Source organism: Notamacropus eugenii, chromosome 3, assembly GCF_028372415.1.
Source record: "Notamacropus eugenii isolate mMacEug1 chromosome 3, mMacEug1.pri_v2, whole genome shotgun sequence".
In the NCBI taxonomy this organism is placed as follows: Eukaryota; Metazoa; Chordata; class Mammalia; order Diprotodontia; family Macropodidae; genus Notamacropus; species Notamacropus eugenii.
In genome coordinates this window covers 184,195,022-184,211,565 of record NC_092874.1, presented here as the reverse complement: position 1 = coordinate 184,211,565, position 16,544 = coordinate 184,195,022, and the positions used below count along the sequence as shown (strand labels likewise).

General features: G+C 37.1%; 1 protein-coding gene across 3 annotated transcripts; it reads right to left on the bottom strand.

The window, feature by feature from the left end:
- Nucleotides 1-1,714: 1,714 nt before the first annotated feature.
- Nucleotides 1,715-11,160, bottom strand: KCNJ8 (potassium inwardly rectifying channel subfamily J member 8). 3 transcript variants are annotated; one of them, XM_072653535.1, is made up of 4 exons: nt 11,009-11,160; nt 10,186-10,315; nt 8,879-9,321; nt 1,715-2,938 (listed from the first exon to the last, which is right to left on the bottom strand). In XM_072653535.1, the coding sequence occupies exons 3-4, from the start codon at nt 9,250-9,252 to the stop codon at nt 2,038-2,040; spliced, it is 1,275 nt and encodes a 424-aa protein (XP_072509636.1). In that variant the 5' UTR covers nt 9,253-9,321; nt 10,186-10,315; nt 11,009-11,160; the 3' UTR covers nt 1,715-2,037. The 3 variants fall into 3 exon arrangements, with proteins under 3 accessions (XP_072509636.1, XP_072509635.1, XP_072509637.1); XM_072653534.1 differs by lacking the exon at nt 11,009-11,160 and adding an exon at nt 10,802-10,979; XM_072653536.1 differs by lacking the exon at nt 11,009-11,160 and adding an exon at nt 10,710-10,733.
- Nucleotides 11,161-16,544: the final 5,384 nt, after the last annotated feature.

The following is a 16,544-nucleotide window of genomic DNA, read 5'->3' as shown; positions in this document are numbered from 1 at the left end:
GGATTGCCCAATATCACACTGGCAGTTTCAGGCATAGGATTTGATTCCAGATCCTTCCATCGCACTATGCTGCCTTTTCTAAAAGATAAGAATATAGCCCCTCATTTTATTGCCTGTTTGACCTCAAGAAGGTCACTTAATTTTGCAGTTTCTTTATCAGTAAAAAGAGTAGTTTGGCATAAATGACTTCTGAGATTTTCTCCAGCTCTAAATTGATGATCCTAAATTTGAATAAGTTCAAAATCCATATTGACCAAAAGACTTTTGACTCTCCTGTCTCACAACAATTGTTCAACTGATAAGTAAGGGGTCTAATTTATCATGTAATTTTCCCAACTGTAGCACAGATAGATATCACAGAATTTGAGAATTGGAAGGGATCTCAGTGGTGGCCATTTAGTTCAACTATATAGACCATGAAGAATCTCTGCTACAACATGCCCAACAAGTGATCACTCAGCCTTTACTTGAAGACTTCCAAGAATCCATTCCCTCTCCAGGAATCTAATTCTGCTTTTGGATAGCTGTAATTGGTTGGAAGCTTTCCCCAAAATCAAGCCTAAATTTGCCCCTTTCAGCTTCAATCCATTGCCCTTACCCACACAAGTCTAACACCTCCTCTTCCACACAGCCTTTCAAAATTACAAAGACATTTATCACCTACCCTCCCCTCAAAATTCTTCTTTTCTCCAGGCTAAAAATTCTCAATGACTTTCACAAATAAGGAAGGACTCTGCCAGGAAGCTTGTGTAGGCTTCTCCTGCTATGTCTATTCTGTGACTAGATAAATGGTTAAGTGAAAGATCATTAGTGTCCAGAATTATATCCTTCACAGGTACTAAATTGATTTCTTATAATTGGCTGAAATCGTAATACTGAATCAGACACTGATTCAGATTTTCTCCAAGGATGCAAATTGGGCACTTTTTACCCTTTATACATTACGTATTCAATCCGTGATTGAAAAAAAGGCAGGCAGGAGTAAAGTGTCCCCTTAGAAGAGTACTGACCTAAGCTCAAGCTTCACTAAGGAAGGGTAACTCTTTCCTAAGGAACCAGAGATACCCAAACTGTCACTCCATCACCCTTAGTCCCAAGCTTCCATATCCAAATCTAACCTATGACCTTCAGTAGAGAAGAAATGGAAATGACATAGAGTTGTTTAGGGGTATCAAAGGCAGGATCCATTTTGGAGTGACAAGAGCTATCTGACTGGATTCCTAAAGACAAAGAGAAACATAATAATCTTCCTCAAAAAGCAATGTGGTATATTAGAGAGTGCCCTGGACTTGGTGTAAGGAAGACACAAGTTTGAATTCCACCTCAGACACTTACTAGTTGTGTAATCTCAGGCAAATCAATTAGGTTCTTTGGGCCTCAGTTTCCTCAATTGTAAAATGAGGAGGTTGGACTTAATAACCTCTAAGGTCCCTTTCAGCTCTATGTAATTGTATGCTCTTCTGACTTAACAAAACTTATCTCTGGTGAAAGAAGGAGTTGCCTTCCTGCCTGATGGAAAGTGGTTTCATTATAGGGGTCCAGGGTTTGTTTCCCATTTTAAAAGAGTTGGTCATGATTCAGTGAGCAAGAAGATCTTCTTGTCTAGTTTTCCAAGCCAAGTGATTAGCAGCCAATATAATTTTCTACACCTCCTCTTGATGCAACATCTTGCTTGCATTAATGACTATAGCAAAAACCAACCAACCAACAAACATATGTAAAGGCAATTTTAATTCATTTTGAGAAAATATCTTCCACTTTTAGGAATAAGAATATTTCATTTTCTTTGACAACTAAAAATTTTTGGCTACAAAAACCAAATTTTTAAGACAAGTGTGAATGATGATGTCTTTGCTCTGGGTGCTATTGGTTATTGATAGTATCAAGTGTTGCTGTATTGAAAGGAGTACAATTTAGTGCATTGACCAAGCTGTAGAACAAATAATTGCCTTTGCAGCCCTGGATTATAATCCATAGCGAGTACCTCATATGGGCCTCATTGACTTGTCAAGAGATTGAATTTGTGTTGACCCAAGGTCACGTTTCAGTTGCGTTCTGATTTCCTTCTGGGGTGATAAACTGGACCTTTGGCACGATCAGAGAAGAGTTATTCCTCCTTATGGAATTGTTTCTTCTCATGGAATTGTTCCTTCTCATGGAATTGCGCTTTCTCAGAGAGTTCTGATGGGACAGCTCACTCTTCTGAAGTGTTTGAATAAGTATTGAAGGCTTCTCATCTAGCTCCCTGGCACTACACCTGGGAGCAGCCACTTTGACTGTATTGCCAAACTTGGAGTAGTCTACAGAGTATACACCTTCCTCTTCTGTCACAATAGATACAAAGCGGTGACCCCACTGGATCTCCTCAGCAATGTAAGAGGTTCGAGCTTGAGTGGTGATGCCTGTAGTTTCCACTACTCCTTCTAAGATAACTATGACCTCCAAGTCTTGGGTGGCTAAGTCAGTGGCTGAGATCTCATACAAGGGACTGCGTTTATCAATCACGTGGCAGATGATCAAAGGGGCCACCAGGAAAATATTGTTACTTTCTATGGGATTGTCGACAGGGATATCAAGTTGGTGAATAGGCACTACCTCCCCTTCAGGGGTGGTTGTTTTCTTGACAACCTGGATTCGTACAGAAGCACTAATGATCATACTTTTCCTTAAATCACCCACCCGGAACATGAAACACAGTCGACCATTTCTTACTGCGATTACTGCATGCCGGCTGAAAATCAAGGTCTCTGCCCGTCTGTGAGCCTGAGCTGTCTTCATGAAGATACAACCCAGCATGATTGCATTGATAATTAACCCCACAATGTTCTGAAGAATCAAAACTGTGATAGCCAAAGGGCACTCCTCTGTCATCATTCTCCCACCAAATCCAATTGTCACTTGGACCTCAATGGAGAAGAGGAAAGCAGAGGTGAAAGACCTGTAAGAAATTATATACCGGACTAATGTCATTAAGGCAGATTTTGAAATGTGAAATAAATACTCAAGGACCTTTAAAAATATGAATAAAATGAACTTGCCAAAGGCTCATTGTACCTGAAGGAACAAATGGAATGTGTCTCACTTTCTAGAGGCATATTAACTTCCAGACCTCTAATTATTTCTACTCCATTCAGGAAACTCTTCTTTTTATGATATCATCAATACACTACCTCCTTATTGTTAATATCAGGCCCAATAAAAACATGCCTAGTTTATGAGAAGCAAAAGCAGCCCAAAGAACTATGGCCTTAAATTGAGAAGTCATTTTTCAAAATCCTAGTGCACAAGACAAAGATTACACCAAAAACACTTTTTAAAAACTGGAATTTAATACTTACACTGTTTAAGTACATAAATTGAATAGTTTTAAGCTATTGTTTTTCTAAACCATTTGATAAATTATGAACTTTAATAGTCATCAGCAAACATTTATAGCATATAGCAGACACTTTAAGAGACCCAGGGAACGCAAATATACATGACACACTATCTATGCAAATTTATGTAACAAAAATATATATAACTACTTATCACTTTGGAAAATAGAGCTAAACAAGAATATAAATAAAGAATATAGGTAGAGGAAGGCTAAATGACTTCCCAAAGTCATCATTGCTAGGGCAGTGATCTTTCTACTTGGCCACACCAGATGGGTTTGTAGTTTGTAGATCATTGCTACATTTGTTTCCAAGAAGCAGCCCCTGTTCTCAATAATATAATGTTTCAAATTTTTGATGTTGATGTCATTATTAAGATTATTATTGTTATTCATATTTATAGAGCATCTCAAGGTTTTCAAAATGTTTTCCTTAAAAATATAAACAGGAACTAGTTTGAGTGTTATTAGCCCTATTTTCAAAAGAGGAACTGAAGTTTGGAGAACCCAGATGCCTTACCCACAATCATAAAACCAGCAGGGATTGCACAGCTATTGAACATCTGGGGAGGAATTCAAGCCCAAGTCTACTGCTTCTATGCTTGGCACCATACTAGGGTGCTTCTACGAAAAAAGAAGGCTCAATGAGGTAGCTGTTCAGAGTAGTGCCTCACAAAGAACCCAGCTGGTGATCTACATGCTCTGAAGATGACTGAGTGACAACTAGCCCAATTATCAAGTAGAGGAGCATGGCTGAATTGTCTTTTTTATTGATTGTAGGTATGATGAACAGATACATGAACTGTTTCACATACTATCTATAGAAAACAATAAGATGTGGAATGCAGGCTCTGGGAGCATAGAGACCGTCTCATTCCCAAGCACCTAGTACAGTGTGGCACATGGAAGGTACTTATTGAATTGATATATCCTATCGTCCAAAAAATGACAGGAGAGTATCCTTCCAAAAGTGGTAGTAAAGAATTCATTTTTGGTTTCATGTACTGATATAACTAAAGCAGCAACAGAGCAAAAGTATAAAGACCAGTTTTTACTATATTCATGGGGAGAATGTTTGTATAATAATAGCAAGCATATATATAGCCCCTACTATGCGAACCATGCTAAGCACTTTACAAACATGATCTCATTTGATTCTAACAGCAACAGTAATAAGAATAGCTAACATTTAGATAGTATCCACCAGGCACTATGGTAAGTGTTTTACAATTATCTCATTTGATCCTGGGAGATAGGTTCTATTATTGTCCTCATTTCTCAGATGAAGAAACTGAGGCATACAGAGGTTAAGTGGCTTGCCCAGGGTCACATAGCCGGGTAAGTATGTAAGGTCATTATTGACTTCTCAACCCAGAATTCTGGGCTTAAGTGTATTTTGTGACTGATGTGCCTTAAGGACATCTGTGACACATAATAGCTAAATAAATGTTAACTGGATGCTGCTACTCGTTGTGCTTTTTGATATTGAGCTCAGCTGTACAAATAGTAGCAACCCTGGAACAAATGGCAGAGCATTTTCTGAATGGAATTTAATTTCTTGCATTTCACAAAAGAAATATTTATTTGTAAAGTATAGGGATAAATGCTATTTGAAAGTACTGGTGTGTATCCATTAAACAATCAAATTTTGGTTTCCAATTTTTTATAAAGGCAGCAGGACTCATGGCTTATAAAAAATGAAACACAAAATATCTTAGTCATTGATATTTGTGTTAAAAATAACTATGCAGTGTTAATTCTTGTACCCAAATAGTTTTAATACAGTCTATTATATAAGATTTATTATGATCTAACTGTATTGTTTCCTGTATCCTGAGGTGGGAGAGAATACTATTAAGAAACAGAAAAAATTACATTGAAACATATTTTATAGAATTTGTTAAGGGATTTTGCAAACCTTTGAAGCAAAGTGGCACTGCAAGTCTAATTCTGCAACATGCACATGGATCATTTTCCTGCATATCACTTAGCATTCATTCAGAACTTTGAAAGCAAAACAATACAATGAAGACAGGAATTACTTTTATTTATGCAGTGCATAATAAAACAGTGCAAGATATTTTATTCATCAAAAATAAAGTATATATATATTTGTATATATATATATGTATATACATATATATATGTATAATAAAGTATAAAGTATCCTGATGGCCTTTTCCCAATCCTAATCCTTCTTGACCTCTGTCTTACATTTGACACCACTGGCCAGTCTCCCCTCTTGGTTCTCCTATTGTCTGATCACTCCTTGGTTTCCTTTGTTGGCTCATCATTCACATCACACCCTCTGTGAGTGTTCACACAGGCTATATATCCTGTTCTCTACATTAGCCCTTCTAGTAACATCATCAACTGACATCAGTTTAATTATCATTTCTGTGTAAATATCTTGTGTGTGTGTGTGTGTGTGTACATGTACCCAGTTTATCCCAAGCTTCAGTATAGCAATACTAATTTCCAATCAGACATTTAAAAATACATGACATGTCCTAAAGACATCTCAAGCTCAATACGTCCAAAAATGAACTTATTAACTTTTCCAAAAATCTATTTCTCTTCCAAATTTCTCTATGTCAAAGGTACTACCATTCTTCCCCCAGGTTCCTAACCCCAGTGTTACCCTTGATTCTTTATTCTCCCTAAACTTCATGAATCCAAATCATTTGCCAAACTTCGTTTTTACCTCCACCATATAGCTGGCTCCTTTCTACTTACATAGCAACTACTTCAGTTCAGGTCTTCATCATCTAATCTCCTAATGGCCTCTCTCCCTCAGATTTCTTCTCACTCCAGTCCATCCTCCATAGTGTTACCAAAGTGATTTTCTTTTACTGTAGTTGTAGGTCATTCTTCTCAATTAATTTCAGTGGCTTCCTACTGCCTCTAGGATCAAATATAAACTACCCTTTTCAGCCTTTGAAGCTTTTCCCTGTTTGATGCCAACTTATCTTTACTGCGTTACTGGACATTATCTCCCCTTCCCTCCCTCTTCAGTACAGTCAAACTGATCCTTTCTCTGTTCTCCCCATACTGTATTTTATCTCCAATGCCTGTAACTTTGCAACTGGCCATCCCCCAAGCCTGAAATGTAATCTCTCATCTCCCCTTCATAGAATCTTCTTCCTTAAGACAGTTTATGCAATACCTTCCACATAAACTTTCTCAGTTGGCCTTAGCTGCTAGTGCCCTCATTTTCAAACAGCTTTATGCATAGTAAATTTTATTAAATTACTTTGAATTTATTTGTGCTTATTCTCTCAATATTTATTCTTTACATGCTTATATATATATGTATATATTTGTCTCCACCATTTTAATGCAAACCCTTTCAGAATAAAAATTGTTTCTTTCTTTGTATTTTTATCTCCCATGTTTAGCACAGTACCTGGCATAGGATAGGCATTTGAAAAATGCTTGCTGATTACTGATTTAGAAAAAATTTAAAAATACTTTAAAAGATTGCATTCTTAAAGAATCATTTACAGATTACTGAATGACATTTTTAATGACAAAATCCCACATTGCTATGCTATTAGTAAAATTGACCATGTGTACTATCATTATTTCAGTTTATCCAATTATGATCAGTAACACGCTTTTATAAACTGACCAAAATATTTCTCACAAAATATTAGTTAACAATACCACATTCAATGGTAATGAATTCTTTTGAATTAAGATTAGCTTTATAGTCAAACATGTTATATCTCCAGTCACTCACAATTTGTAAGATTTTAATCCATGTTTTACTTTGGCTGTTGAGCAATTACTGAATTTGTATAAGTTTAAGATTTTTTTTTTACAAATGTACTCAGTTAATGGAATAATTTAGATAAAGTTCACCTGAGCTGAATGTATAGCTTACTATCTCTAGAAACAAAGTCTGTGTTACTGTACTTTCTAAGATTAATAAGCTATGCTTTTTTTCACTGGCTTGTTAGTTCCAGACAAAGAAGTAAGTATTAATTTTGTCCTTTACAATTTCTTGGAAATAAAGATATCTATGAGCTAATGAAAGGTTTTAGCTATGTGCAGTATGTGGATTTGGAATACTATTTATAAAATATCCTGGCATTTTTTTCCCATTTTTGTTTCTGTCACTTAACAGTAACTTTGTGAAATCATTGCAACAAGTATAAATAATTTTTACCCAATGTTACACTAAAAACAAATAAAAATAGAAGATTGAAAACTTGTACAACCAAATATTCCTATCACATCTCATGAGATTTAAAATTCTCTTTACTTAAATATCTTGGCAATATTTAATAAAAGTGATTTAAAAAAAAACACCCAAAGATTTAGGAAAATGTAAGGAGTGATTTTTTTCTTAAGCTTTTATAACTGGATTTCTAGAACCTGAGATCTGGAAGGGCCTTCAGAAGTCACTGAGTACAGCTGTTCCTGAAGCATGAATCCTTTCTACATCCATTTGGAAATGAGAAGGCACCATTAAATACATCCCTTACAAACAGCTTCCTCAATGACAATTCTGGCTAGACATTCTTAAAAATATACGTTTTGTAGCATTGATTCATGCTTAAACATCTAATTTCAAAAACAGTTGTATGTGGTAAAATATATAAAGATGATTCTGATAGAGAAGATTTTGCCTATATATAAGTTCTTTTATAACTTATGATATTTTAATTAGGGACTCTGCTGAACCTAGTTTTCTGATCTTTATTTTTCAGTATATGAAAATATTAAGGGGAAAATCCCATGATGCAATCAGTTTGTTATTTGTCTCTTCAGACTTGTCTGTATGCATTTAAAAGAGACTACAATATTTCTGTATTGAAAAGTGAATATTTTGCTTTATAATTCTTCACCCAAGTGAATACTGCCAGAATAAAATACTCTATTAATCTTTTTTAAAAGCTACATTGGGAAATGCCCAATGAAAACACATTTTAGATCTATCTAAAAATATATCAGATGATATATTTCAAGAAGGCAGAACTTTAATGGAGACATGTAGTTTTCACTTGTTAGTTTTTTAAGACATAAACTGTATGAAAAGCAGCAATTTTTGTTTTCAGATGTCCCAAGTTGCCTGTTGCAAATAAGGTGCTATTTTGTTTTTGTTTTGGGAGACTGTATCAAGCCCTTCACTTTTTTTCCCCAGGCAAACTTATGGTAAAGTGGGATTCTTAATCAGGGATCCATGGTGTGGCCATGAAGGGGTTCATGGATAGATTTCAGGAGTATATGAACTTGAATGAGAAAAAAAAAGCATCTTTATTTTCACCTATCTTTGGTATGTTTGCAAAATTATTTATTTTTTTTCCATTCATTTAAAAACATTATTCTAAAAAGAGATCTGTAAGCAGTACCAGGCTGCCAAAGGAGTCTCTGAAACAACAACAAAAAATGTTAAGAACCTGTTATATAGAGTGATAAAGTGCCAGTTGAGGGAGGCACTTTGGTTCTAATTATTACGCCAAACTCACTTTCTTCCTCATCTGACTACATTCTTACCTGACGTTAGTCACACAAGCACTGGAATCCACTCCACTTTTCTCCATACCACTTTTCTCCATGTAAGCATGAATGTCCCCGTGGGCAAAAGCCACCAGCCACCACATGATGGCAAAGAGCAGCCAACTGCAGAGGAAGGACATGGTGAAAATCACCAGTGTGTGGCGCCATTTCAGGTCCACCAAGGTAGTGAAGATGTCTTGGAGAAAGCGCCCTTGTTCCCGAATATTCTTATGGGCCAGGTTACAGGCCCCACTCTTGGCAATAAAGCGAGCTCTAGGAAGCCTGTCCCTGATGCGCGGTTTGCGCAGGTTCTCCGCAGCAATTCGGGCCAGCACATACTCTTCTGGAATGATGCTTTTTCTGGCCAACATCTTCCTTTTATCATAGCCAACCTATACCATAAGCAGCTTCTCCACCTATTTCCTCTTTGATTTGTCTTCCTACAAAGGGAGAAAGATGATTTTTAGAAATCTCATTTTCTTATCTCTGTAATACTTTTATTCAAAGAGTCCATGACCATACATTGGAGAACTGAGACCATTATCTCTATAACTTAAATAAAATTCACTTTCTTGCCTGAATATTGGCTATTGCTTACATACCTGCACAGTAATATGGAAAACTGAGACATTTTTCTGGATTATTTGAACAAAACTCTGATTTTTCCTAAATATTGGTTTCAGATGGAGATTTGGGGTCTTGGCTTCAATTTTCCCCTTCATTCTTGATGTAAACGCATACAAATGTCATTTATAAGAAAACAAAACAAACTAGGAGCTCCCTCTCCCTATAGAATTTTCTGGATAAATTCTATTTGTCAATAGGACTTCTAAAAAGGATTAATCACACTCAAAACTCCAGAGATGTAGTTAAGGCCAGTAAAGAATGATAATGCACATTAAATAGTTATAATGAAATAGCAATAACCACAGAACTGGAACAAAACCTCCTTGAACATTTTTAGAAGCAGGCAATGTCTGAGACATTATTGAATCAGGTAAGTTATATTTTCGTTATACTTGCTAAAATAACAGACACTAACGGTCCTTAAAATTCAAACTGAACATTATGAGTTGGAAAGCAATTTCTTTATGCCAACTACAGAATTAATGCAGAAACCACGAGGTAGTGTTACAAAGAGACCAAGAAAAATGAACTTCGGTCTAAGAAAAGGAAATTCCAGAATTTAGGGGACTCAAAGTACACACCAAAGACTTTTACTTTGTTCTCCATTTTTCTACCTCCTTGGAAAAGGTGCAGAGAGAAGACGATGCCCCTGCCCCTAGAGAAGAGCTGAAACTTACAGGAATCTGTAGCAGCTGGAACAGCTGGAGTCCTCACCCTCGCAGCCGGCTGACCACCAGTCAAGTCACTGAAGCTTCCATCCATCCAGTGTACAGAAGCAGGCTGTTATTCGTCACTAAGGGGATAGATCTCGGAAGGAATAGTCGAAAGAATAAAAAGGTACAAATGAACTCTAAGTGCGGGGGGTGGGAGTGGAGGTAACAGCATCCCACTCCCCCAGTTTAATTGTCTTTCCTTTGTGTATGGAGTTGGGAGTAGTGGACATACGGAGGAATGATAAAGTTGGGGGAGGGGTGATGCTCAATAAATCAGCCTCTGGGTTAGTGGTTTGACGTGCGCCAGGGTTGCGATGCTGCGGAGCAGAGGAGCGACGAGCTAGGAAGGGAGGGGGGGCGGCCGAGGAGAGTCCCGGGGAGTTAGAGGGCAAGCCAGAGGGGAGCTGCGATCCGAAGGGGAAGATGCGAAAAGATGAGGGCGGGAACCTCAGAGGAAAGCTTATTTCCCTGTAGCCCCAGCCTCTTACCGCCTAGTGTGGACTCAAGTTTTTAAAAGGCTCCAGGCAGACAGGGGGAGGACATTTCAGAGTACACTGACGTAAAGGAGAAAGTTACTTACTTTTCTTCTCCTTTTTTTTTTTTTAACCTAGAAACAGACGTGATACTCCAAGCAGCCGAGGAAAGACCAGAGAATCTATACAAGGAAGGCTTCCAAACTGTTTCCTAAGCTTTTAAATCTAGAACTAAAAAGAACCTTAGAGGTTTTTCTGGTCCAGCCCTCCAATTTTACTGATTAGGAAACTGAGAATCAGAGGGGTTGTCTTACCCAAGGCCGCACAGGTTGTAGATGGCAGAAATGAGATTTAAATCCAGATACTCTGTCCCCAGTGCTAACACTTTCCCGCCACAATCATACAATAAATTCTACACACAAAGTCATACGACCTGTTAGTGAAAGGAACTTTAGAAGTCATTCATGGGCCAATTCCCCCTCCTTCTCAACCCCAATCACCATCACTTTTTTTTTTTTTTTTTTTTTTTTTTTTGCAGATGAGGAAAACAAGGGTTGATAGGTTAAAATAGAATTAGGTGGCTACATAACAAACTACTAGAGATGAAAAAAAAAACTTCAGTATGAAATGTAATACAAACCCAGGTCTTTTGACAACAGATGTCACTTCCCACTTATTGGATTGTAGTCATGCACTATGCAGTTTTTTCCTAATGAGGAAATTATACCCTACATAGAGACACCTGCCAACTCAAGGCTAATTTTAGTTTGCAAAAGGCCAGTTGGCTTCTGACTGGGACCTGTAAAAATGATGTTATGTTTTTTTGTTAAGATCATATGGAAGATAAACCAGTTTAAGTAAGAACAAAAAAAGTATACATTTTGTGCATTTGCTGTTAGGTTTTAAAAGAATCAGGAAAAAGGAAATTGTATTTTACCTACCACAAGATCAAGGCTTGAAATTTTGACATTTAATCATCTAAGAAAATCTTTAATTCTTAGAACTTTGATATATCATCCAGGTCTCAGAATCTGAAGGACACAGAATAAACAATGTGTTCATTAAATACTAACTGGCCGAAAATTAGATTTTAATGAATCCAACATGCTTTGTTTCTTATAGATGAATTCATTTAGCTCCTTCAGAACTAGTTCTCAGAGTATTAATGTCAAGATTTTAGTCCACTTTTCTTAAATGTATGAATTTGTCTCCAGTGGTAGTGGCAAATTGACAGTTTCTGCAAGGCTCTTCCAGCCAGGAGATCAGCATCCCTAGATCAGAGTATGTAAGGTGTAGGAAGGGAGCCAAGCAAAGGGAGTCAAGGGCTAAGTTATGAAGGGCTTTGAAAGCCAAACAGAGGATTTTATATTTGATCCGGGAAGTGATAGGAAGCTACTGGAATTTATTGAGTAGAGCTAGGACCCAACATTCTCAGACCTGTGTGTGCCTTAGGAAAATCATTTTGGCAGCTGAATGGAGGATGAGTTGAAGTGAGAACAGATTTGTGACAAGCAGACCAAACAGGTAGGCTATTGCAATAGTTCAGGCATGAGGTGATAAGGGTATGAACAAGGATCAGAAGTCAAATTCTGGATATGTTTTAAAGGTGAAATCAAAAGACCTTGTCAATAGATTTGATATGGGATTAGGCTGAGAGATAGTGGAGAGTCAAGGAAGGCAGATTGGGAGTTTGTGGTACTGGGAAGATGGTGGTACTCTTGATGTTAATAGGAAATTAGAGTTCAAATGCTACCTTCTTCAAGAAGTCTTTTCTGATTACCCCACTTGTGAAATTCCCCATCACCCATACTACCCAACCCTCCAAGAAGTAATTTTATATTTATTTTTTATGTCCTGTATTTATTCCTCTATCAACATGTACCATACCACCATCACCACCATTCATTGATAAAATCTAAGACCCTTAAAGACAAATGCTCTATCACTTCCTGAACTCTGCCTCCTGACCTCTCTGCCTTCATTTAAGTCCCAATTAAAATCCCATCTTTCATAAGAAGACTTTTTTTGACCCCTCTCAATTCTAACTCCTTCCCTCTGTTATTTCCGATTTATCGCATATATATCTTGCTTTGTATGTATTTGTTTGCATGTTGTTTACCTCAATAGACTATAAACTCCTTGAGAGCAGGGACCATCACTGCCTCTTTTTTTTATATCACCAGTGCTTAGCACATTGCCTGGCACATAGGCACTTAATAAATGTTTATTGATTGATTTGTATTTTTTCCCAGTAGCACAAGTAATGGTAATTTAAGATTAATGGTGGGGGGGGGGGGAGGGGAAGAGTTAAAGGTCTTTCCCATCCATTAATAAGCCTCAACACCTTTTGTTTATTTCTACTGAGGTACTTGATCAGAGGGTCCTGCCCTCAGGTTCTGAAAAGAGTATAAATACTCTGAGTTGAGGTTTTGTTTTGCGGCTTAGTTTTTGGAAGAAGGTTTGTGTGCCATATGAGACTCTGGGAAGCTGGTAAGGATCCCCCCGGCTTTGAAAATCCAGATGTTGGTCTTTCTCTCTCTGGTAACTATGTATGTATTGCTTATGGTCAGACAGTTGGAAGCCCTGTCTGTTGATCTTTATTTCTCTGTATTTTCTCTGAAGTTCAGGGTGTTGCCTTTTTTCCCTGAACTAAGTTAATGTTATATGTGCTTGATTAAAATGCTTGTTGACCCCTCAAAAGTTGCCTTTTCTTTTAGAAAAGCTGAGCTAAGAACTTGTACAGCAAGCCCTCCTACGTATGCTGGATTCCTTGCTGATACAGAACAATGCTTAGTTTGTAGTAAGCACTTAATAGAGGCTTGTTGATAGCTATGAAATGGTTGGCATGCTGAAGTCATGCTGCTCTTCCACTTCCTTTTTAAATGTCCTAGAATTCTACCAAGATTTAAAGTCAAAGTCATTGACCTATAGTTCATAAATTTAATTCCCCTTCATTTTTAAATGGGAACAACATTTGCCCTTCTCCATTGCTCTGTTTTCAAATATCCTTCAAATATCACTGATGGCAATTTAAAAAACACAGTTCTTTTAGTAACCAAAGATCTAGTTAATTTTTGGCCAGGTGATATGAGCTCAACATGTGAAGTTACATCATACCTTGCTATATTCTTATTTCATTTTGGGTATGTACTCCCTGTTAACCATGTTTGTTCCATCCTTTCCAGTACCAAAGTCTTTCTTCTTGGCAGAGAAAAGCAAAGCAAAAGAAGCCTTGAGCAACTCCACTTTCTCTTTGTTGTCAGTCGTCATCTTGTCCCTCCTTAGCAGTGATCCTGTAACTGTTAATACCATAATACTTAAGGGAACATTTTCTTTTTTCATTGAAAGCTCATTTTATTGATTTAGTTATTAAATCCCTAAAATATACCACATAGTTCAAAGTTTAGGAAAATAATTTTTATTTTCTTAATTTTTCTTTCTTTTATTTTTTAGGCATGAGGACTGATTTTACAGAAGTGAGAACTATACTGTAGAGACTACTTAGTCTGAGCATTGAAAATGTCTGCTGAATTAAATATTTCCAGTTTTAATTTCAATAAACCTTCAGTTAGGAACTGTCCACTTTTCATGTCAGAGAAGCTTAGGAAATTGGATAATAATGGATTATTACAGATTTGGGTACCCTATTTATTCATATGCAGATTGTCTGCTATCTAGTTCCCCTGAAATCTGCTGATTGGGTGAAACTCTTTCATAACTTTTCCATTTTATGTTTTTATTTCCATTATTTTGCATATTCTCAGCTCTGGCAAGAATTTAAGTCTACTATCCACCTGCAAATAAATGAAGCCACTACTGAGCAAATACTTTGACCATTATCTCTATTGTCTTCTTAGCAAATATAAGCAGTGGAGAAAAAAAAGGAACTGAAACAAACAGAATTTCCAATGATAATAAAGGATAAAGGTGCTAGCTGATCTTCAGTCTGCTTCTGTTTGGATTTTCTATTGTTGGACTCCCATCCTTATTAGAGCAGATTCAGAGAGTCTCCAAAAAAGGAGATGAGGGAGTTTTATGTTAGCAGACCAAAGAAATGGTTGTTTGGTCTAGTTGCTGGGTATTCTGCTTTATTAGTGTCCTCATTTAAACCACTTTGGAACATGCTACTTTGGAATCAGCTTAATAAAAGTGTTACATAAACTAGTAATCAAAACAGCATGTTAGAAATTCACTTTTGTGGAGTGTTCCTGAAATGGGAGAAGCAGCTTAACTTTTTTTGGTGGCAGAAGGTAGCACTATGCTACGGATAAAACAATGTCCTGGGATTCACAAGACTTAACTAACCATGGTGAGAAATCAATGTTGATCAATAAACACTTATTAGGCACCACCTGTGTGCCAGCCACCGTAGTTGGTGCTAGACTACTAAGACAAAAGTTCTCAAAGAATTCATATTTTATCAGTGGAGAAAACATGCACGTGTGTAAACCTATAAAGAAGAAACATATGCAGAATAAATAGTAAGTGAACACAAAATAAATAGAAAGTAGTTAGGGAAGAAAGACAGCAGCTATTGGAGGTATCAGGAAAGGCATTGTGTAGATGGGGGTTCTTGGGCATTCTGGAAGTATATTGGTGGTTTTATGAGATGGAGATTGGGAAAGAATAAATTCTAGGCATACAGGATGACCAATACAAAGGCACAGAGATGGGAAGTGGAGTGCGTTGTATAAAGAACAAAGAGAAGTTCAGTTTTGTAGATCATGCAGAGAAGGAGAATAATGGGCAATAATGTATGAGATGAAGTTCTGGAGGGCTAAACTGAAAAATTAAAAGCTAAACAAAGAAATTTAGAAAACCACGAGAATTATTGTGTAGGGTAGTGTTTTAGTCAGATCTGAGCTTAAGGCAAATAAATTTGTCAGTTGATTGAAGGATGGATTGGAGTGGAGAGATACTTGAGTCAGGAAGGGCTTTGGAATAGTCTAGTGGAGAGCTGATGAAGCCCTGGATTGACAGTAATTATGTGAATACAGACAAGTAGGATTTGAGATGTTTTCTTGCACTTTACTCCTTTAGAACTAGCTCCTCCTTTAGTCTTTCTCAAAAGTCAATATTTAATTGAGTCACATAGAATTAAGGGTAAGTTAGGAAAGTGTTAAGAACAGAAACAAAAACTTTTACACGCACACTCTAACTCCAATGGGCTAGCCAATCTCAAAAATATTGCTAATAGTAACACTCTCTGCCAAAATACAAAGATAATAAAACTACAAATTAATGTAGGAACCTGCATCAAACTTCAGTGAGGCTTGCGAGTGATGCTAAGGGCCTGCAGTTTGCTTTCTTGAGGTGCTGAAGCCAAAAAAACAAAGTCACTTTGTGCCTGAAATCCATCACGTCCTTCAGCCGTTACAGAGCATTTGCCAAAACTTTTGTGAGAAGGGCAGTTCCCAGGGATGGGATGTCCAGTACCTTTGCTATGTTTTCATGTCATGATGTTTTACAGAGTGTCTGATTCATAAAACCCTTGGAAGGGGGACTCTTACATTTTCCAGGACTGTGCAGTATGACTGCCTACTGCCACCTTTCAAAAAATGTCAGCAACAGAAGTCCCAACGACAGTGCTTGGGAGTAGAGGATATTTAAGGAGACAGTGTGGGATAGAGCAGAGACTACTGGACTGAGAGGAACCTACATCTTCCGTGGCTTGCTACAAACTTCTTGATTTTAGACAAATCACTTAAGTTTCCTGGGCTTCAGTTTCTTTAAATGTCAAAAAGTGAGGGGATTCTTCTGCACGATCTCTAGAGTTTATTTCAGTTCTAATCATTTAGAACTGAATGGTTTGTTTGATCATTTTTATATTGAGGGAGAGTTCTTAGAAAT